Source organism: Bison bison, unplaced genomic scaffold (assembly GCF_000754665.1).
Source record: "Bison bison bison isolate TAMUID 2011002044 unplaced genomic scaffold, Bison_UMD1.0 scf7180017864385, whole genome shotgun sequence".
Taxonomy (NCBI): domain Eukaryota; kingdom Metazoa; phylum Chordata; class Mammalia; order Artiodactyla; family Bovidae; genus Bison; species Bison bison.
Genome location: NW_011494957.1, coordinates 756486 through 779655, shown reverse-complemented (window position 1 = coordinate 779655; position 23170 = coordinate 756486). Strand labels below are relative to the sequence as shown.

The 23170-nt window shown below is 38.1% G+C and overlaps 1 protein-coding gene across 8 annotated transcripts in view; it reads left to right on the top strand.

Moving 5' to 3' along the window:
• The window catches only part of PRDM5 (PR domain containing 5), a 253905-nt gene that overhangs the window by 125468 nt on the left and 105267 nt on the right, over positions 1–23170 (top strand). For all 8 annotated transcript variants that reach the window (XM_010858316.1, XM_010858313.1, XM_010858314.1 and 5 more), the window contains 3 exons: positions 2634–2718; positions 4226–4383; positions 21058–21151. In XM_010858316.1, coding sequence (XP_010856618.1) covers positions 2634–2718; positions 4226–4383; positions 21058–21151 — 337 coding nt within the window. The remainder of the gene's footprint in view (positions 1–2633; positions 2719–4225; positions 4384–21057; positions 21152–23170) is intronic.

Here is a 23170-nt window from a genome sequence, read left to right as displayed (position 1 = left end):
AGTAGTTTAACAGCTGCCATAGGAGAAGGCAGTGGCACCCCACTCCAGTACTCTTGCCTGGAAAATCCCATGGACGGAAGAGCCTCGTAGGGTGCAGTCCATGGGGTCGCTAGGAGTCGGACACGACTAAGTGACTTCACTTTATTTTTTCACTTTCATGAATTGAAGGAGGAAATGGCAACCCACTCCAGTGTTCTTGCCTGGAGAATCCCAGGAACAGGGGAGCCTGGTGGGCTGCTGTCTATGGGGTCGCATAGAGTCGGACACGACTGAAGTGACTTAGCAGCAGCAGCAGCTACCATTTTTGTATGGATAAATAATTTTAAATTTGTATATACTAATATAAATAGAACATTGAAAATAAAAATAAACATATTTTCACTTATGTATGTCTCAGAAGGCATGTCATGAGTTTATAGCTTGTTATTGTAAAAGATATATGTTACAGAGTTTAAGAATATGAATCTGTTCTTACTATCTTTAAATAAACATTACACTTCATATCATGCTGTGAGGATCTTTGATGGTTGAAGATGTACCCTTTAAAATTTCTTAGACTGAAGGCTTCCTTCTGTACTGTGTCGTCCTTGCCTTCTCAGTACTTGTGTACAGCGCACCCTGTTTTCTGAGGAACCATAGGACTCTTTGAACCCTGTACATCTCCCTTCAAGGTTAGAAGCCACCGCATATAAGCAAGGATCTACGTCAGAGTCCAGTGGAATGACTTCATTCTGCTCTGTCTTGTTCATCTTTTCCCTGCTTTTCCCATTTTTGTTCACTGACTCGCCAAGAATCAGACCTGACAGAAGCAGAAGGCTGATGGCAGCCTCAGACCGCCGTGTGGTTGGGTATAGGATTGAGACTCACACCGCAGACTAGGGATCTGTCAGCCTTGCACCAGCTTCTGTTTCCCTTCCCGGTGTCGTCGTCTGCGTGTCCCTGTCTTGAGTTCTTCTGTGGTCACTTAGGTCAGGGGAGCTGTTTTCCAGTCCTCCTCTCTTTATTCATTGCTGTACCAGTTCAGGGTCTTCTCCCTTGACTTTTACTCTGTAGTGGCCCTTAGATATTATGCAAGGATAGCCATAATATCTTGGTGTCCTGTAGAATGGCCAGTGCTTGTATGGGGTTTAGTTTTGTGAGCTCTACCTTGAATGAGTTTGAAACAAAAGCACGACTTCACCGAGACGATTTTTCAGTCTTCAGCAAAACACTAGGATGCTCTTCTTCATTGGGATGATCAACAGTTCTAATATTAGGCAGCACATTGCTCTTTTTACATAGTTATGATAACAAACTAAACTTCTTTTCATACTGCCTATCCAGTTTCTCTAATTTAGTATCTGGGAGAGAAAGAGCTGAACTTAGTTGTAACCTTTATTTAGCTGGCTGATTGCTAAAGTTATAGCCCTTATATATATATATTTTTGATGAAACTCATAAAAACTAATAAAACTTGAAGATTTTTAGCCTACTGTCCTGTGGGAATATTGTGAGCTACACTCAGAGTTTTCAGAATCATATTTTTGTCTTTCATGGTAATTAATATTTAGATCTTTACTACATACGTTTTAAGTTTTAAGTCGTGTTGACTACTGGAAAGGGAATATTTTTAATGGCAAGTTTTTCCATTCCATTTGCATATCCATTCCAAACATGCTAAATTTTGGCATATTTCCAAGTCTAAATTTGTGTATAACAAACTTAATATATATTAGGTATAATTTTTTACAGAGTATAAACTTTTTATGTACTTCAAAAATAGGTCATCTGTTTTACATATTTAAATATCATACAGTTTTACATTTTTTAATGATCATGTTCTACTAGGTAACTTATGTTCATTCAGTTCAGTTCAGTCGCTGAGTTGCATCCAACTCTTTGCGACCCCATGAACCTCAGCACGCCAGGCCTCCCTGTCCATCACCAACTCCTGGAGTCTACTCAAACTCATGTACATCGAGTCAGGGATGCCATCCAGCCGTCTTATCCTCTGTCGTCCCCTTCTCCTCCTGCCCCCAATCCCTCCCAGCATCAGGGTCTTTTCCAATGAGTCAACTCTTTGCATGAGGTGGCCAAACTATTGGAGTTTCAGCTTCAGCATCATTCCTTCCAGTGAACACCCAGGACTGATCTCCTTTAGGATGGACTGGTTGGATCTCCTTGCAGTCCAAGGGACTCTCAAGAGTCTTCTCCAACACCACAGTTCAAAATCATCAATTCTTCGGTGCTCAGCTTTCTTCACAGTCCAACTCTCACATCCATACATGACCACTGGAAAAACCATAGCCTTGACTAGACGGACCTTTGTTGGCAAAGTAATGTCCCTGCTTTTTAATATGCTGTCTAGGTTGGTCATAACTTTTCCTTCCAAAGAGTAAGCATCTTTTAATTTCATGGCTGCAATTACCATCTGCAGTGATTTTGGAGCTCAAAAAAATAAAGTCTGACACTATTTCCACTGTTTCCCCATCTATTGCATTTTTCAGTTTCTTATATAGGATAATGTGAACAAATCAGGGCTAAATTATAATGCGTAGTTTAGATATTTTAATGGCAACTGTCCACATGTTTATACTTGAATCCTATACAGTTTTGTGGCTCAGCCGGTTAACTGTTAATTTACCCTTTGGCAGATTCATGAAATATTTGATTGTCAAGAATGTATGAAGAAATTCATTTCAGCTAATCAGCTAAAGCGTCATATGATCACCCACTCAGGTAAAACACATATTTTTCCATTTATACTGACATCAGTACAAAAGCTTCACCTTGTTATCTTTAGGAGCTCTGAGAGGTGGGTGATCAGGAGACCTGGCTATTAGTTCTGGCTTGGCCACTGACTGACCACGTAATTCTGAACAAATTACTTAACTTCTCTAGACCTTAGTTTATTTCTGAAGCAAATGTGGTTGGACTAAATGTAATAAAAAATCTTCAGATTTATCATTTAATTTGTTATGTACTCCTACGACTGAAGCTGAAGCTCCAATACTTTGCCCACCTAATGCAAAGAGCTGACTCACTGGAAAAGACCCTGATTCTGGGAAAGCTTGAAGGTGGGAGGAGAAGGGAATGACAGAGGATGAGATGGTTGGATAGCATCACCAACTCAATGAACATGAGTTTGACCAAGCTCTGGGAGATGGTGAAGGACAGGGAAGCCTGGCGTGCTGCACTCCATGGGGTCACAAAGAGTCGGACGCCACTGAGCAACTGAACAACAGCAACAGATCCTCCTTGAGCCTTAGTTTCCATGTTCTTCATCTGTGTAAAGATATCCTACCTTTCAGAATTGCTGTGAAGGTTAAATGAGGTCATCTACGTACCTATGTACCCAGCAGAGTGTCTGACATTTAGCAGGGATTCAATAATTAGAGTCCCAACATTTCTAGGTACATTCATGTTGTAACCTAGGTACTAGTAAATGTTAATGAGAAATTAACAAATACATTTTGAGAATCTTAAGTTTTCAAAGCTGTAATTTCATTTTAAGCATGTTTGAATGACAGGTCTGTTATACAGACTTAAAAACATCCAGCTCTGAAAGTAACTTTTGCTTAATGAAGTCTCTGAAGTTTAGAATGTCTGTTCTTTGAGGCCACTGAAGTCAGGATGTATTTGAATGGCCACTTTATCTGGAAACAGATACAGATATTTTTGGCAAATGAAAATAGAAGATCAAAAACCGGTGGCCTTCAGATATGCTTTGCTTGAAAAATCTAGTTTTCAACATTACATGGATATTGTATACATACGGGTTTTACACAGCAACCTAAGTGTGTAATTCCTGCTGAGGTTGGAAGCTTGGCCTCATGGGACCCTTGGCCGTGCAGGAGGCAGGTCTGTCCTTCACCTCCATCTCTGTCAGACCACTCGCCCTTCACGTTCGGAGTTGTGACCCTGACCTCAGCTCATACCAATCAGCAGGGTTTTCATCTGGAAGTAGAATTTCTTCCTTGAATTAAAACTTCATCTTTATACCTAAGCTACTTTATACATTTAGTTGGCAGAATATGTCAGTAAAAGAGCAAGCTCATGTTCCGTGAGTTTTGAGTTGGCTCATATATCTAACGGATTGGGTAACAGACTTTTTTCCAGTTGTTTGAATGATATTTTTGTTGACTTGTCTATAAGAATTAATAAGGCAAGGAAGGCTGTTTCCCTTTTTATCCTTTACCCGTATAGATATGAGATTGTCTCCACTCATTTTTTTTTTTTTTTACAGAAAAACGACCCTATAATTGTGAGATTTGTAATAAATCTTTCAAGAGGCTTGACCAAGTGGGTGCCCACAAAGTGATACACAGTGAAGATAAACCTTACAAGTGCAAGCTCTGTGGAAAGGGGTTTGCTCACAGAAATGTTTACAAGAATCACAAGAAGGTAAAAGCTTGTTAATGTTATAAATGTCTTTGCTGGTTGGCCGATACAGTTGTCAGTTGTTTATCTTTTAAAGAAGTTTTGACTGTCTGAGGCATATCTGAGACTGTACATACGAAATAATTGGAGAATATCTTGCTTCTGCTTTCTAACCACTCGGGCCATCCCCACTGTGGCTTTGTATCTGTCTAAATTCTCTTCTGAAACGATTCTCCTAACAGGCAACGTGTTACCCAGTGTTTTCCAGCATTGTAATAATTGCAAAATCTTCTCTTCCTTCTTTCTTTAAAGTTTGACACTCTTGTTCATATTACCATTTGGAAATCCTCTTTGTCTGTGGTGGCATTTTAGCAACTTTGCTAGGTCTTCTGCCAATTTCTCTGAACGCTTCTTTGGTCTCTGAGTTCCCAAAGGATTATCCTGGATGCTTTGGCTGTAGGCTTATTCTGTGTCCTCTATGTCAAGTACATCCATGAATTATGCTGCAAACTCCGTACTTATGAATTCCAAATGATTTATTTTGTTAATCTCATGCTTTAGGCTCGCGCTTGCCACTACTTGTTTGATATATAACTGGGCATCTTTTTGACCTAATGAATTTAGCATGCTCCAGATAATGGTTTCCCTGGTGGTTCAGTGGTTAAGAATCTGCCTTTAATGCAGGAGACCTGGGTTCAATCCCTGGGTTGGGAAGATTCCCCTGGAGAAGGAAATGGCAGGAAGGAACTGACAGCCCACTCCAGTATTCTTGCCTGGAGAATTCCATGGAAAGAGGAGCCTAAGTGGGCTGTATTCCATAGGGTTGCAAAGAATCTGACACGACTGAGTGACTAACACACACACAGATAACTTCACTTTTGGAAGCGTCTGTTAATTTCTATTAATGACAAAATCCTGTATTTATCCCTATCTCTTTATTTAATTTTAACCCTTTTTTAGAATTAGTAGCTAATTCTTAAAGATTCTGCCCTCTCCATTGTCTGACCATCTTCATAATCATTGCTTTACCATTTTCACGTCCTGGTCATGTCTCATTTTCATCACTTTAATAGCCATTTCATTCAGCTTCTTGATATTTAATCACTTCTTACTTATTCAGACAACTAGATAAATTGTTCGAATCACAGCTCTATCACTCTTGTACTCTTAATATTGTAAGTAGATTTCCAGCACTTACGTACAGTCTGTCTTCTTTTCCCTGTCACTTGGGGTTCTCTGCACCATGACCCCGGCTTCCTTTTCCAGCTTTATGTTCTCTTATTTTCTGCTTGAGCCATATCAACTCAGCATGACCTCTCTAGCTTCTCAGCAGGATCTCTCTAGCTTCCCTCTTTTGTAGTAAAACCCTCAAGTTATAATCTCTTATTTCCTCTATTGATTTTGTTTGCATTTCCTACACTTTACCGTTATTCTAGTTCTTGTTTCAGAATGTTAGTTTTATCTAATCTATTTTCTGTAGATAGTAAATAATGTTTGAACTGAACTCAGGAAATCTGTGCAAAGACAGTCAACATCTTAGAAATGTGTGTTTAAATTTGTGATGTGTAAACACTTGCTTATTAATTTTGGTTGACATATTTCATGATGGTATTAAACAACATACATATATATTTTCAAAGAGCTTCTTACCTTTTTATTTGCAATATCCCATGTAATTTAGTTATTTTAGTATTTATTGGGGCTTTCCAAACATATAATTTTATCTGTTTTTAAATCATTTAAGAAGTTATAATATCAATTTCAGCTTCAGTCTAAAAAGAAAAAAAAGGCAGATTAATGAAAGAATAAATAGGGTTGATTGATAGTGTACCAGATCATCTCTGCCTAATTTCTTGCTGACTGCCCTTATGTTTAACTCAAGCGTTGTATGTTCAGAGGCAGGACCACATTCATTACTGCTCCTTTGGAATTACATGCCTATTAAAAATTATCTGGCTAGTTTCCTGCTCAGTTTCTGGAACCCTCTTGTTCCTTTCTTTGATGAATCTGATCTCCCCGCATTTACAAGTTTTTCATAGTTTGGCTTGTATTATATGCCATATGGGAATTTGGCACAGGATCTTTGTACCATCTCTCATACTTTTAGCCATAAATCATATGAAAGTAGTAATGATGTCTTGGGAAGGATAGAAACAAGGATGCCTGTAATTTCCAAAGTGGAAAGCACATTCGGTCCTTCTGCTGTGGACAGTGTGCTTCTCACCGTGTTATGATCCTAGCATGTATTTGGTGTGTGGACAGTGTGCTTCTCACCGTGTTATGATCCTAGCATGTATTTGGTGTGTGGACAGTGTGCTTCTCACCGTGTTATGATCCTAGCATGTATTTGGTGTGTGGACAGTGTGCTTCTCACCGTGTTATGATCCTAGCATGTATTTGGTATGGTTACGTGAAAATGTCTAAAATATTTATCAAAAGTTATGGTGAAAGAAACAAATCAACCTTTTCTTCCATCATTATTCACTAATGGCCAGTTACAAAAATAAAAAGTAAAAATATGCAAGGAAAGCAGAAAAAAAGGTCATTAAAAGAACAGTCTTCATCATGTAACATGACCAAAGTTGGTTATTTTAAATGAATTATTCTTTGAGGTTTTGATTATGTAACTTGTGCATTTTTATTATAGCTATTTGATTTATTTAGTTGATTCTTTTACATATAGATTTGCATGAAAAGGGAATATTTCATTATGATTATGACAGTATGGCATGCAGTTTCAAAGGAGTGATTTTTTTATAAGGGGTGATAAGTGATGGGGAATGTTGAGCATTGAGAGACTTCTTTTTCTGTTTTAAGATAGGTTTTATTTTTTATCAGATTAGCAGTCATCTTTTAAAAGATACGCGTTTGTTTGTTTAGTTTTGGCTGCATCTTGTCTTAGTTGTGGCAGGTGGAATCTTTTGTTCTAGCGCCCTGCTTTCTCTCTAGTTGTGGCAAGGGTTTAATTGCCCTGTGTCATTAGTTTTGCAACCAGGGATTGAACCCATGTTCCTACATTGGAAAGCAGACTCTTAACCACTAGACCATCAGGGAAGTTCTGAAGGAGTGATTTCTATTTCTAAATCTTAGTTACATGTTCCGTCATCTTGGACTTCCCTGGTGGCTCAGATGGCAGAGAATCTGCCTATAGAGCAGGAGACCTGGGTTTGATCCCTGGATTGGAAGATTCCCTGGAGAAGGGAATCACAATCCTCTCCAGTATTCTTGCCTGGAGAATCCCAAGGACAGAGGAGCCTGGCAGGCTACAAGTCCATAGAGTCGCAAAGAGATGGATACGTCTTTTTGCCAGTTATATAAGCTCAGTAGGTCAGAATTAGTTTTTCTTTTCCCTAATCCTCTGTGACAATCACTTAACCTTATTACAAGGTTAAATGAATTTTGTAGGGTCTACCTAAAATTAAGATTGTTTATCTGGACCCAACTATATTCTGTAACTTTTTAAATCACTATTGGACAGATGTCTTAGAACCACAGGAAATAGAAACTAGTTACTCTTCAACCTCCATTTGTCCCTATCAAAGTTAATGCAAAGCCAAACTGAGAGGAGTGGACAGTGCTCTCCTCCTCCTGTGGTGGGTGGCGTGTCTAGGTGGCCTGAACCATCTTGATCCTGGAACTGGTACTACTTGCTTGATGACGGAAATGAGTACAGAGAGGTTTTGTCCTGACCAAGTTCATAAACAAGCTCTTTGGGGGGCAGAGCTGCGTCTATTCAAATAAAAGACCTTTGTTCCTGACATTTTACATAACCTTCCAGGGATGAACACTAGAGGCCTATGAAGGATTCTGGTCACAAACCTCTCTGAAAATAATTCCATTGGGCATCTTTTATATTAATATCTCATCCAGTGATTTCCCAGTTCTGGATTTCCCAGTTCCCAAATCATGACTGCTTTGTGGGTCTTGAAATAATTTACTGGGTCATCAATAGCCACAAAAATAGAATAGAAAATATGAGAATAAGAGTCATTTAATGAAATAATACATGAGTGTGTGAGTAGCTGTATATGTGTATATCTTTTTGATATAAAAATTATATTTTTCGTCATAATCAAACAGTTTGAAAAACTCTGCAAGTCAGACTTTGCTCAGGTGATATTTTATTAAACCTTAAAAAAAACAGGACAAGTCTCCCCATAAAGAAATCATGGATTCGATTCTAAAACCATAATATGTAGCATACATTTTACATAATAAAAAAATGTTTGACAGTTAAGGAAGGTGCCAGGTTGTAGATTGAAAGACAGTTGTTCAGTTATTCCATCACAACCACTTTTTCCTTAAACTTTGCATCAAATTTCTCTTCTTCAAGTGAGCTGTAGGTGAAGTAGCTGGTGGCTCACTTAAGATAGTATATATCCAGAATTACCTGTTTTTGTGATCTAGAAAGCATGTTTACAGTTTACATGCTTACACTAAGGGACATGTAGGAACTGAATCTGAAAGAGGGAAACAACAGATAGAGATGTTTCTCTGAAGCTTGTTTAGCTAATGGCAAATTGCTTACCATATTTAAGTTGTTTTTCTTAGATGGATATTGAGATAACATTGTATAGTTTCCAATGTAAACACCGTATGTCCTATAACTAGACAGTAAGCTTTGAAGACAGATGCTTGACACACAGCACCTACTGACCTTATTGTGCTTTGAATGCGGCAGACACTCTCTGAATGAATAAAGGTTTGTGAAAAGATTATCCCAAATAAGATTTAATGTTCTTAGTTATAGTAGTTGTAATATGAGAAGTGATTTCTCTAAATCTATATTTGTAATATGTGTTGCATCAATTTTGCCATTCTGAGCACTCTCTTTCTTGACTTTATGAGCATACTAGAGATCAGTGATACACTGAAAAATTACTGTTGTATTCCTTCTGCACTGAGTTTATCAGCCCAAGATATCTAAGAACTCTTCAGACCTTTCATTTGAAGATAACTGCACTGTTTTAATTTTCTGAACCCTTTTCTGAAAGGCTCTGAGTTACATATTTGAAATGTAGCTCACTTACTGCCAAATCAGTGATGAACCTTTATCCTCTGAGGAACTTTAACAGAGGAACCTCCCTCCCAACTTGCTTGTACTTCCTCCACTCCCCCAACCCCCAAATATTAACTGAAGAACCATCAGCTAAAGCCTGTACCTTGGTGCTTGCCAGAACAAAAGCATCACTTGTTGTTCTTCAGAGCTTTCTTCCCCCTGGCTCCTGTAGGCACAAGGCCTTGCCTCCCAAACCTCTAGCCTCTGATTCTTGCCTGTGCCTGAAAGCTTCAGGCCGCCTCCTCACCTCCAGAGCTCAACCTATGTGGAATATGGCCTTTGCTGTCTGCTCTTTACCAGCCTAGCCGAGCCCAGGGTTCTGAGTTCACCTCACTTGACCTGCTTGATTGAGTGCACACCAGTAGCCTTCTTAAAACCACAAAGGGAAATATTCTGTTTTAAAAATTAATTTTGTCTTGCTTATTATCATTTGTAGCAGACATTGTATGAAAATAACCCCCAGAGGGCATGCATGAATGCATGGGTGGTCAGGTGTGCAGTTTAGGTGAGAATCCTGCCCACTGCATGTCAGTGAGGGCCTGGAAGGGACTGAGCAGGCTCAGCTGATGGCCCTGGCTTTCCCCAAGTATGGTAAAGACCATACCCTTGTACAAACTATTTGTTCATTATTATGCATCTGCTTCTATATTTAAAGGCTGGTGATCCTAGTACCTGGAGAATATTTTCTAGTCTTGAGTAAAATTCAGTGTTTATCCTCAGCATAAGGCCTTTGACATGCTTTAAGTCACTGTCATGGATTGGAGTAGGGCATATTAGAAATGGAAAGGTGTAAGTTAGAGGTGGTTAGGTGACTGAGTTGGCAAGGTAGGGAAGAAACTGGGAAAGGTGACCATTGAAATGAGAAAGAGAATAGGAGAAGACAGCCTGGAGTGTGAGGTTGGATGGGAAGTTTTCAAATGCAGTAATAACTTCAGAGCACCTCCTTCACCATAGTGAATGGCCAGGAACTTCCACTCTGCACGCTGGTGTTTCTGTGTAAGAGGTTGTTCTTTTGGGTGGAGCTTAGAAAAAAAAAACTGGAAAATTCTTAAAGAGATGGGAATACTACACCACCTTACCTGCTTCCTGAGAAATCTGTTTGCAGGTCAGGAAGCAACAGCTAGAACTGGACATGGAACAACAGACTGGTTCGAAATAGGAAAAGGAATACGTCAAGGCTTTATATTGTCACCTTGCTTATTTAACTTATATGCAGAGTACATCATGAGAAACGCTGGGCTAGAGGAAGCACAATCTGGAATCAAGATTTCCGGGAGAAATATCAATAACCTCAGATATTCAGATGACACCACCCTTACGGCAGAAAGTGAAGAAGAACTAAAGAGCCTCTTGATGAAAGTGAAAGAGGAGAGTGAAAAAGTTGGCTTAAAGCTCAACATTCAGAAAACTAAGATCAGGGCATCCGGTCCCATCACTTCATGGCAAATAGATGGGGAAACAGTAGAAACAGTGGCTGACTTTACTTGGGCTCCAAAATCACTGCAGATGGTGATTGCATCCATGAAATTAAAAGACAGTTACTCCTTGGAAGAAAGGTTATGACCAACCTAGACAGCATATTAAAAAGCAGAGACATTCCTTTGCCAACAAAGGTCTGTCTAGTCAGGACTATGGTTTTTCCAGTGGTCATGTATGGATGTGAGTGTTGGACTATAAAGAAAGCTGAGCGCCGAAAAATTGATGCTTTCGAACTGTGGTGTTGGAGAAGACTCTTGAGACTCCCTTGGACTGCAAGGACATCCAACCAGTCCATTTTAAAGATCAGTTCTGGGTGTTCATTGGAAGGACTGATGTTGAAGCTGAAACTCCAATACTTTGGCTACCTGATGCGAAGAGTTGACTTATTGGAAAAGACCCTGATGCTGGGGAAGATTGAGGGCAGGAGCAGAAGGGGATGACAGAGGATGAGATGGTTGGATGGCATCACCAACTCTATGGACATGGGTTTGGGTGGGCTCCAGGAATTGGTGATGCACAGGGAGGCCTGGCGTGCTGTGGTTCATGGGGTCGCAAAGAGTTGGATGCGACTCAGCGACTGAACTGAACTAAAAATCACTGCAGATGGTGACTGCAGCCATGAAATTAAAAGACGGTTGCTCCTTGGAAGAAAAGCTATTACCAACCCAGACAGTATATTAAAAAGCAGAGACATTACTTTGCCAATGAAGGTTCGTCTAGTCAAAGCTATGTTTTTTCCAGTAGTCATGTATGGATGTGAGAGTTGGACTCTAAAGAAAGCTGAGCACTGAAGAACTGATGATTTTGAACTGTGGTGTTGGAAAAGACTATTGAGACTTTTGGACCCTTGGACTGCAAGGAGATCCAACCAGTCCATCCTAAAGGAAATCAGTCCTGAATATTCATTGGAAGGACTGATGCTGAAGCTGAAACTCCAGTAGTTTGGCCACCTGATGTGAAGAGCTGACTCATTTGAAAAGACTCTGATGATGGGAAAGATTGAAGCTGGGAGAAGAAGGGGTCGACAGAAGATGAGATGGTTGGATGGCATCACTGAGTCAACAGACATGAGTTTGAGTAAGCTTGGGGAGTTAGTGATGGACAGGGAAGCCTGGCGTGCTGCAGTCCATGGGGTTGCAAAGAGTCGGACACAGTGGAGAGACTGAACTGAACTGGAAAAAACACTGCTGCCCATCTGGGAGAAAAGTATATTTAAATGTAAATGATTTTATGACACAGGTATCATTCAAGACCTTATTCTTTGCCTTAACATTAGACTTGGCGAGTGTTTCGGGTAGATTCATATAAAGCTATTCATTTTTTATGACCATCACTATTTGATACTTTAGTGAACATCCTTTTACATAAAACTTGGTAAGTTTGCCAAGAGTATTTATGCAGGTAGATCTTAGGTATGGAGTGGATAGGTCATATAGCAAGTTTACTTTAAATTTTGATCACTCCTGTCTAGCTGTCTTCTGAAAAAGCTCTGTTTTCACTTAGCAGTGGTGAAAGTGCCCTTTATCTGTGCCATCACAATTGTCTGTTTTGTCAGCCTTTTTTTCAGTCTGAAAATTGACAAGTGATATTTCATCACATTTTAGCAATAGCAGGTGTAATTCTATTCTTTTTATGTTTGTTTTCCATTTCTTCTGAGAAATGCTGGTGGGTACTCTTTGTCCTTTTTCTACTGGCCTATTTGGTTGTTTTTCATTGATTTCTAGGAGCCCAATAAAGGTTAATATTAGCACTTTGCTGTTTTTGTTTGTAATATTTTCCCCCATCTATCAACTTGCATTTTTTGAATAAAGAAGTTTTACATTTTTATATATTCAAGTATGACATGGATTGTGAGTTTATGACTTCTGAGTATAGCTCCTGAATTTTATGTCTTCTTTCCTTTTCCAAGATGATGCAAATATTCACTAATGCGTTTAAAAGTTTTGTTTCTTTTTTAATTGGTATTTTAATCCATCAATACTTTATTTTTAGGTCTGATGTTTGAAATATTGCTTCATAACCGAGCTATCATGATGAATGCCTCTCATATAAATAAATCTATTTTTGCACTCCATTCTGTCCCATTTAATCTGTATTCCCTTGCAATATCAGAGTATTTTAATAGTTGCAGTTTATAATGTTTTTTAATATCTTTTGAACAAAGGCTGATTTGTAGTTTCCCTTTTTCAAAATTCTCTTACATGGTGTATGGGAAAGTTAATATTAATAAGCAGACATCTTATCACCACTTCCTTTTTATCTTCCTGGAAATCAACATCGTATATTAAAAAACAGCTCCTCATGACAGAAATTCTTCATATATACTCTTTTTTTTCTTTTTTTTTTAAATTTTATTTTATTTTTAAACTTTACATGATTGTATTAGTTTTGCCAAATATCAAAATGAATCTGCCACAGGTATACATGTGTTCCCCATCCTGAACCCTCCTCCCTCCTCCCTCCCCATACCATCCCTCTGGGTCGTCCCAGTGCACTAGCCCCAAGCATCCAGTATCGTGTATCGAACCTGGACTGGCAACTCGTTTCTTACATGATATTTTACATGTTTCAATGCCATTCTCCCAAATCTTCCCACCCTCTCCCTCTCCCACAGAGTCCATAAGACTGTTCTATACATCAGTGTCTCTTTTGCTGTCTCGTACACAGGGTTATTGTTACCATCTTTCTAAATTCCATATATATGCGTTAGTATACTGTATTGGTGTTTTTCCTTCTGGCTTACTTCACTCTGTATAATAGGCTCCAGTTTCATCCACCTCATTAGAACTGATTCAAATGTATTCTTTTTAATGGCTGAGTAATACTCCATTGTGTATATGTACCACAGCTTTCTTATCCATTCATCTGCTGATGGACATGCTCTTGAAAATGATTTGGTTCAGAAATGTTCAGGGTAGAAAAAGCAGGAAGTAAAAAGAGTTCATTTTCCTCTGTTATTGTTAAATTCTCCATTACCAGTATATTTCTTATTTTTTCATGTTTTAAAAGATTTAATTTCATACAACCTTGAGATCCTTCCTTTATCCCTTCCATTTCTGTTCTACCTGAAATTCTGCCAAGCTTGGGTTGACTTGTTTTCCAGCCCAAAGGATCTATTAGAAGATTAAGTAAAAGAGGATTGAAAAAAAAGCTCAGGTTAGCCATAGCAATGGCACCCCACTCCAGTACTCCTGGCTGGAAAATCCCATGGATGGAGGAGCCTGGTAGGCTGCAGTCCATGGGGTCGCTAAGAGTTGGGCACAACTGAGTGACTTCACTTTCACTTTTCACTTTCATGCATTGGAGAAGGAAATGGCAACCTGCTCCAGTGTTCTTGCCTAGAGAATCCCAGGGACAGAGGAGCCTAGTGGGCTGCTGTCTGTGGGGTCACACAGAGTCGGACACGACTGAAGCGACTTAGCAGCAGCAGCCATAGCTTAGACTTAGTGATTGTTGGTTACACCCAGAGAGGAAAAAAGAAAAAACTTTGAAAATAAAGTCTGTGACTCATAGACACGGGGGAGGGAGATTTAGCATGAAGGCAGCCAGTATAGTTATGTGAACCCTCAATACACAAGGTAATGAATTTTAAGTAATGCAAAAATATTAGTGAGTAGGTAGTATAAATTTAGAAGGTAAGTTAAATGGAAATTTTTAACATTTTTTCAAAAGAGATACTCTTCTCTCTACTATAGCAATTTGTATTATACTAGAAAATACCACAAACCTGAACCAATGAAAATGAGAAATGTACAAATGAGAACTATATGTTATAATTAAGATATGCTGAAGTACAGTATTCTCAGTAAAAAATAGGCTTTGAACCTAATATCCCATATTGAATATTTAAAGTTAGAAACCATAATCAGTTTAGAATCAAGCTTTGATCTTTTGACTCAGTTTGCATCTGTGTTATGTTGAAAATAGCTTTGCTTAGTTTTTATGAAGGTTTCAGTTGAGACTATGTCCTCTAGTGATGTGGACAGAGAATTGGGTAGTGGTTTAAATATATGTGTGCATATGCGCGTGCACACACACAGGCGTTTTAGTTTCTATCCCAAATATTTGGATCCTGTTGTCATTCTATGTTCTCTTTATCTGTTACTTTCTAGGAATTTGTACTATAAGAAAACTATTTCCTGTAGAAGGACGGGTGTTAAATTTCAGGGTAATTTTTAGATGGGACTGGAGTTGATCCATTGTTGTGTATGTGTCTGTTTCTGCTTTAGGAATCTGTACTCATTTCTCTTTGGATGTCACATAAAGTCCAGTGCGTGATTACCAATTTACCTAGCCACGTTTCCTAGCAAACAAGCTGTCCACCAGAGAAGCCAGTATAGCTGCTGTGATTTCTTACATATGAGTTATAAACACGAGGACACCTACTTAATGCAGAAAATTCTGATTCACAGTTACTGTGATGCATCTGAAAGCTGTGTCTTCCTGAGTAAAGCTAAAGGTGTCTGTTAGCTGGACAGTTTCTGAAGGACGTGGTTGCTGTCTCCAGATATTCAAAGAGCTTCATTTGGAAAAGAGAATAACTTGTTCTGTATGGTGCTAGCATAGTTGTAGTAAGTAGTGGCCATATAGAGGCAGAACTTTTAAATTGAGGGTCAAACCCGCAAGCCTGAAAAGTCACATGTTCAACACCATGTTTGCTAGAGGCAGCCTTGGTTAAGAAATATGTAGGGGGGAAGTACCTTGAGTGGGACCCTTAAACTGCTACTCTCCAAGAAAGACTTCATCTGCAAGCCTGGGATTATTTCCTCTTTTCGCAAATTCCCTTTGCCTTGTTCAGGGTAGGTAGTTGGCCCTTTGTGTCTGCAGGTTCCACTTTGATGGATTGAATCGAACTGCAAATGGAAAGACTTTGGGAATAAAATTCCAAAGTTTCCAAACAATAGAACTTGAATTTGCTGTGCACTGGCAACTATTTACATTGTATTGATATCAGGTATTGTAAATAATCTAGTGGTGGTGGGTTAGTCTCTGAGTTGTGTCCAACTTTTGAGACCCCGTGGACTGTAGCTTGCCAGGCCTCTCCGTCCTTGGGATTCTCCAGGCAAGAATACTGGAGTAGGTTGCCGTTTCCTTCTTCAGTGGATCTTCCTGATCCAGGGACTGAACCCAGGTCTCCTGCATTACAGGTGGCTTCTTTACGAGCTGAGGCACCAGAGAAGCCCACAAGCAATCTAGAGATGATTTTAAATGTATGAGAGGATGTGCATAGTTTGTATGCAAATACTGTGCCATTTTATCTAAGGGACCTGTGTATCCTCAGACTTTGGTGTCCTCTCGGTTCCTGGCGCCAGTCCCCTGCCGTCCGGAGGGAAGGATGTACCATGGACTGTGGGCACCTCCGTAGTTGGTGCCTTGGGCTTATGGCTTTGTAATAATAAGTTGTGGCTTTCCAGCAATGAAAAGGCTGGGCTTGGCTCTTTGAGGCTGTCCTTCTATTCTGTGTGAAATGAGTTACCTTTTCCTATACTGAGCTTAAAGAAACTCATTTCTTTGATATTTCTTTAGGTTCTATTCATTTTTGTGAGGAGGAGTTCTTTTAAGGAAGCCAGTTGTAAGTCTTACAGTAAAAATTTAATCCACAGACCTTATAAATGACCAGATGACATAGGTTTTATGTAGCCTTAGGTTTGTTATGTGACCCAATGGAACAGTAATATACTTACAATATGCAGACTTCAGTAATGAGATTTTTTAAAGAATAGTTTTAACACATATACCTCTGGAATATTTTTCCAGTTTTATTTTATCTCTGGTTGTTTTCTCCAAATTTGTCATAGTTTTCTTGCTTTGCACATGACTGAAAGAAACGTCATTTCCAGTAACATTGTTAATTCTGGAGCAGTATATATCACTTATAATGAAAGGTATCAATGGGCCTGATAAAAATGTTAATTTGCTCTCATGAAATTAATGTTTGGTTTGAGTGGCTAGAAATGTGGTAATTTGTCAACTGCTTTATAAAATTATGTTATAAAGTTTCTGAAGCATTTTGAGACATTTTATCAAGTGTTATAAATAGTGCAACACATTTTCTTATGTACTTTCTACATCTGCAACAGTAATCAGACATGGGGCATAAAAGATGAATTTCATCTTACTACTTCATGGAGTAGTTCATTTGTTACATCATCAGATAGTGGTTTCTCAGTGACCTGGCATTTAAAAGGAGGATATTTTGTAACTCAAGGATAATGTGATTAATAAGTTGGTGGAAAGTTTGGCACTGTTAGATGAAAAATTGAAGGGTAAGACACCTTTTAAAAGGTATAATTTTATTTGGTAATTGTAAATGTTTCTTGGAGACAGACGTCTTCTATCAACAACTTACAGGCATAGTGATTCACTACGGCCTCACTTAAGTGAGACAGTGCTGAGACTTTCATGAGTTATGCCATCACAGCTTGGTGGTGTTGGGTGCTGGGATCTTTTTAACAGAGCTTATTCACCAGGCTCTGCACTGACAGCTTACTACTTGAAACATGCTGTTGACTTGAGACCAGTATCTAGCCGTAGAGGCTCTGGTTTGGTTCACATAGATCCAAGGCATCATGCTGTCCCCAGTTCTTTCATCATCAAGCAACTAAATTATATCCACAGGTTGTTTTGTCCTTGATTTAGAGAAAGAGAAAGAAAGGGTTGGCATGGAACATATTTTTAGAAGATTAAAGCAACCCTGCTTTCCAGTGTGGATGCTTTAAAAATGAAAGTTTCCTTCTCTTTATACTGGCATTATGTACTTATTGTAGAAAAATTAGAACATCAAAGAAAGCTCTGAAGAAGATAGCAAAAATTCTGTCAATTACCACTGTCCACTTTACTATGAAAACCCTCAGAAGTGTTTTGTAAAACATCTTGCTAGACCCTGTTCTCTGTGAGTATGTATGTGCCATCAATATTATTCTATTAGATAATGCTTTGCATTGTGCTTTTGGCACTCAAAATATGTTATGGAGGCTTTTCCATATCAAAGAAAAAGTATTTATGTAACAGTCACTAGAATTTAGTTAACTAGGTTTATGTCTATCAATGGACATTTATGAGTTTTCCTTTTTAAAAAAGTTGTGCAAAAATTGTCATATATATATATTTATAAAGGGAATTGATTTGTCAAAAGGTATACACACATTTACCATTTTGTAAATAGAGCCACACTACACTCATAAAATTTACATTCCCGTCTACCAGATGTGAGATTACTTGGTCTTACCCTTTAGTCAACACCAATAATGTCTATTTTCTTCATGTTTGCCAGTCTGATAGACCACAAGTCATATTTTGTTTTAAATTTTTCATTCTCTAACTGCATTCATGGCTTGAAATACTAATACTGTATGTAATATGATATCCCCAAGTTTTATACCCATTGTGATGCAGATGTGAAATATTCAGCTGCCTGTTGACATCTCTTAATAGTCATCTGAAGGCTTCCAAAATTGAGCCCCTTATCTTTTACCCAAGCTTGTTCCTTTCCTGCTCTTTCATATATTAGTTAATGATTGATCCATACTACCACTGCTCAGGTCACAATTTTGGAGACATGCTTGCTTTTTTCTTTCTGTGTCTTATGTTTCATATCCAAGTCCCTCTGAAAGCCTGCTTGCTTTCATAATATATCCAGAAGCCTCCTACTTCTCTTCAGATTAGTGGCTACCACCCTGGTGTAGGTCTTAATCATCTCTTGCTTACTTTATTGCTATTGCTTCTCTGGTGTCTCTGCTTTTCCTTGTCTCCCTTGCACCCTCTTCTCAGCTCAGCCACCTTATTAGCATCCTAAATGCCAAGTGAATCATACCTCTTACCTGCTCAAAATACACTATATACATTTTGTGTCTCTCTCAGTGAAACACACAATTCCTGCAGGGGACTCACCATCCTCCATGATTTATCTCTTTGGATCCTTTTCCCATTTGTCTGACCTCATCTCCTCATTTCTGTGCGTTGTCCTCTCAGCTCCCATCACACTCGCCTCCATTGGTTTCCTGTCTGGAGCACCTCGGAGCCCTGGCCCAGCTCCCCCACCTCCATACTGCTGACATGTCATCCTCTCAGCAAGAATCCCCATGGCCACTGCTTAAACTAGCTCCCCGTTCTCTGAGACCTCTGCCGTCCTCCTGCCATGCTCTGTTTTTCTCTGTAGCGTGTGTCTGGTATTTCATCTTTTGTTAGTTGTTGTCTCTCTGCTAGCATAAGAGCCCAGTGAGCGCGGGGACATTTGCTTTTCTTTGCACAACTGTATCACAGAATATAAAACAAGACTGACGTAAAGTGCATGTTATAGACTTGGCACAAAATAAATAATGAAAGACGTGTGAAGAGTGCTATTTGGAGGAGAGTCCTTTTGCCCTTTTGGAGGGAGATTTTATGTTTTCTTTTTAATTTGTTGTAACCCTTTATATTAGCAATTTAAAACTTTTGGTTATGTTGCAGATTTTTCTTTGTCCCAAATATTTTTGCTTTGCAGTTTTAAATTTAATTTATTCTCTCATCTGAACACCTGGATTTCTGCCATCCTTAGAAAGAATTCTAAATGTTCACTATTTTCTTCTAGTATCTTATTCTTCAGATTTGAGAAAACATCTGAATTGAAATGGGATTTGTCTCTTGTAACAGGTGGGGAAGAGGCACAACTTAATTTTTTCTGGATGTCTCAATTGCCTTACAACCATTTACTGAACAATCCAGTTGTTTAGTCACTAAGTCATGTCTGACTCTGCAACCCCGTGGACTGTGGTCTGCCAGGGTCCTCTGTACATGAGGTTTTCCAGGCAAGAATACTGGAATGGTTTTCCATTTCCTCCTCCAGAACAATCCAGTATTCTTACACAAATTTGAAATGTCATATTTTCCTATACTAAATGTTCCTATATCTTGTATTGTGAAACTCTTTGTTCTATTTTGTTGATGTATTTATTCCTTCCTCTCATTTAAATATCTCTATAACTAGTACATTTGAACACCTGTAGTTTATGCTGAGTTTTAAATATTTGTTCCTCCATGCTTTATGTGTATTTTTCATAGTCAACAAAGCACAACAGTCCCTTTTTCACTAACATTATGTTAATATCTTTAATATTATAATGTCCATTAGACTAAGAAAATGTATAAATAGATATGCTGTAAATAAAGTGATTTCTCTTTAAATTATTCCCTTTATTTCTATACCTCAAGTATCATGACACAGCCCATCAGTTGTATGCTTTACTTTAACAAGAGAACATAGTTCAGTTTTATATATATTAGCATTTATGAGCATTGTTGTCTTGCCATCATCCATGGTAGAATGTATTTTTCTTCATGAATTTGTAACAAATGGGTGAATACTGATGTGTAGTGGAAAACAGGGGAGGTGATAAGCTGTTTTTACCGTTGTTTTATTTTTTACCTAGCAGGTAGTTTTCTGTTGTTTGTTGTTTACACATATATTTTTGTCTGTCATGTAATTAATGGTGCTTACCACATGTATGCTGCTTGACATTTGGCACATTACTGAAACTTTCTGAACCTTAGTTTTCTCATCTATAATAGCATTTTATTTATTAAATTGCTGTTAGATTTAAGTGAAATAAATTCATGTAAAGTGTTTAGCATAACATTTGACTCAATAAAAATAATGTATTTTACCTGCTGTTAATTATAACATGAGTAAATGCTCTAATTTAATTCAGGGGAAAAGCAGCTCTTAGGACTGAAAATTATTTGAAGTTAGCGAAGTTGAGAGAAAGGATGGAAACAGCCTCCCTCACACCAGTTTCCTTTCTGTTGAAAATATTGGACCAGCATAAAGTCTGTCCAGTGGTAAAGGAGGTTTAGGCTTTAGAGAAATCACATATCATTTCACTCTGCAAAGCAGATCTTGAGAAAGCTCATTGTGTATTTAGATTAGCCTTTGAGATTATAGGAACAATTTCTTTTACTGTTATCAAGTGTCTAATTAATATGAGAAGTTAAAAACACAGTTGTTTTTCTCCCGTGAACACAGCGTATTTGAGTTTCTGATTTTATGGAGGAATGTTCCGAGAAGAAACAGGATGTTGTCTGCCTTCCTCTCTCTCCTGGTTCCCATCGTGAATCCAGACTCTGGTTACTGTAATGACTGGTCATTCTAGAGCCTGCTGACTCAGGATGTCTTCCTTCTGCAGACCCACTCGGAGGAGAGGCCATTCCAGTGCGAGGAGTGTAAAGCTCTCTTCCGGACTCCGTTTTCTTTGCAGAGACACCTGCTTATACATAACAGTAAGTCACAATCCTGGCAGATGAAGACCAAAGGAATTGTAACCTATTAAAATGTAGACATCACAGAAGCAGAACTATAAAGTAGTTATGTAATCTGCTTTTGAACTTAAAAAATAAATGGATTACTGCCTTTCACCTTTTCTTCCTCTATTCTTGCTTTATTTTTGCAAGCTGAGATTAATCATTTTATGAGGCATATAATTTTATATCATTTTTCCCACTCTTTAAAGCTTGTGTATAAAAACATGTCATGGTCAATAAAATATCTTTGAAATTTGCTCTGAAACAGAAATTTATGTTCCCTTTTAAATGTAATTCTTAAGGGACTCTTTAAAACATGCAGATACCTGGCATGATTTTATTAGTTCACAGGCTTTTACAGCGGGAAAGAATCAGAGTAAATGTCTAATTTAAGCTCTTAATTTGAGGGGAGTTGAGAAAATTGAGGCTCAGAGAAGCACAGTGATACACTTAGGGTTGCGCAGCATATTGGGGGAGCAGGTGTAGCATTCAAGTGTCATTTAGTCTGCTCTGATTTCTTATTTCTTTTGGCAAGGGCGTTTTTTTGAGAGGAAGTGAGAATTACGTTATTTACATATATACCGTGAAAGTGTGTCTAGCAGTTATACTGAGAGCTGATTTTAGAATACCACACTTTAAAGAAAATGTAATTGCAAAATGAACTTTTATAGTGAGTTGTGTTCAGATGTTAAAGTAACCAGAGATGTGTATCTCCTTTGCTATATATAAAGTTAAATAAAAATGGTATAACATAACTAATACTTACATGTCTTGCTTTTAATTTGAGTTGTTTAATCAGTAGAACATCCCCTAACATGTAATTTCTAATGCTGATTAAATTTTTAATATTTCTGAGGAAAGCAAAACAATCAATGTTGACATATTATTGTACAGATAAGATATTATCTTGGAAGAAATTTTCTCTGGTCAAGTCAAAGTATCTAAAATGTAAAATAAGAAGATCCTGAAGTTTCTATATTTATGGAGCGGTAACAGTTGTGATGGACTGCATCTTTTCCTGTGGAAAAGACAGTGCTGTGATTTCATGTCGTTCTGTAGTCACCTTACAGCTCTGGAGAAGTTGTCAGCACCACTTTCCATTTTCCTTATAAGGAACAGCTATTCATTTAAGAAATAAATTTTGTCATTAACAGCAGAAATTTCCATCTCATTTCACTGTCATTTGATTAAGAGAAAACCTGTTATGAGCTGAAGGGATTTTAGAATAGGGATTCGGACAAGGGAATCTCATTTATATTGTTAAGACTTCCATGGCTGATCTTGGTCTGATGCTCAGGAAATTTTTTTTGATGGATGAAATTTTTTGTAGCAGCAAGAAGCCTTTACTTGAAGCAGATATTTTTGATGTCAGCTTTTTGGTTCTCACCCTCTTGAGACTGAGATGAAGTGACTGAGTGTAGACGGTGCTTGTGCATTCTGTATTTCACATGATGCTGATCTTCTGGTCAACACATCAATCAGAGGCTTTATGAAGCCACATCAAGACATTTAGCCAGGAAGGTCACCTTGGGTAATGGGTGAGCAAAGGTGTCCTTTAAGGTAAACATCACTTTAAGGCTAGTGAGCTGAAAGAGAGGGAAAACCAAAAATGGCTAAAATAGAGAGGACAAAAGACTAGATCTTGTCTTATCCAATATAAAAGGTACAGCCCATTTAACTTCAAAATATGAGATTTGTTTTAGAAACTTACATCCGCATTGTGGCTCCAAATATGAAGAATAAATTGTCATAATTATTTTGGAAATTATTGTTATTTCCTAATACACTGAAGACCAAAAGGCAGGTTGCTAGCTTGCTTCTTGGTTTTAAGATAGGGAAAATTCCTGATAAATTTTAGGTAAAGAAATCTGAGAAAATAAAAAAATCAGAAAAAATCTCACATGAGGATTTCAAAGTTCTGATAAACTTTAAAAAATCAGGAATTAAAATATGAAAACAAAAAGGTATGCACTACCTTGGTATAGCTTGATGAGATTT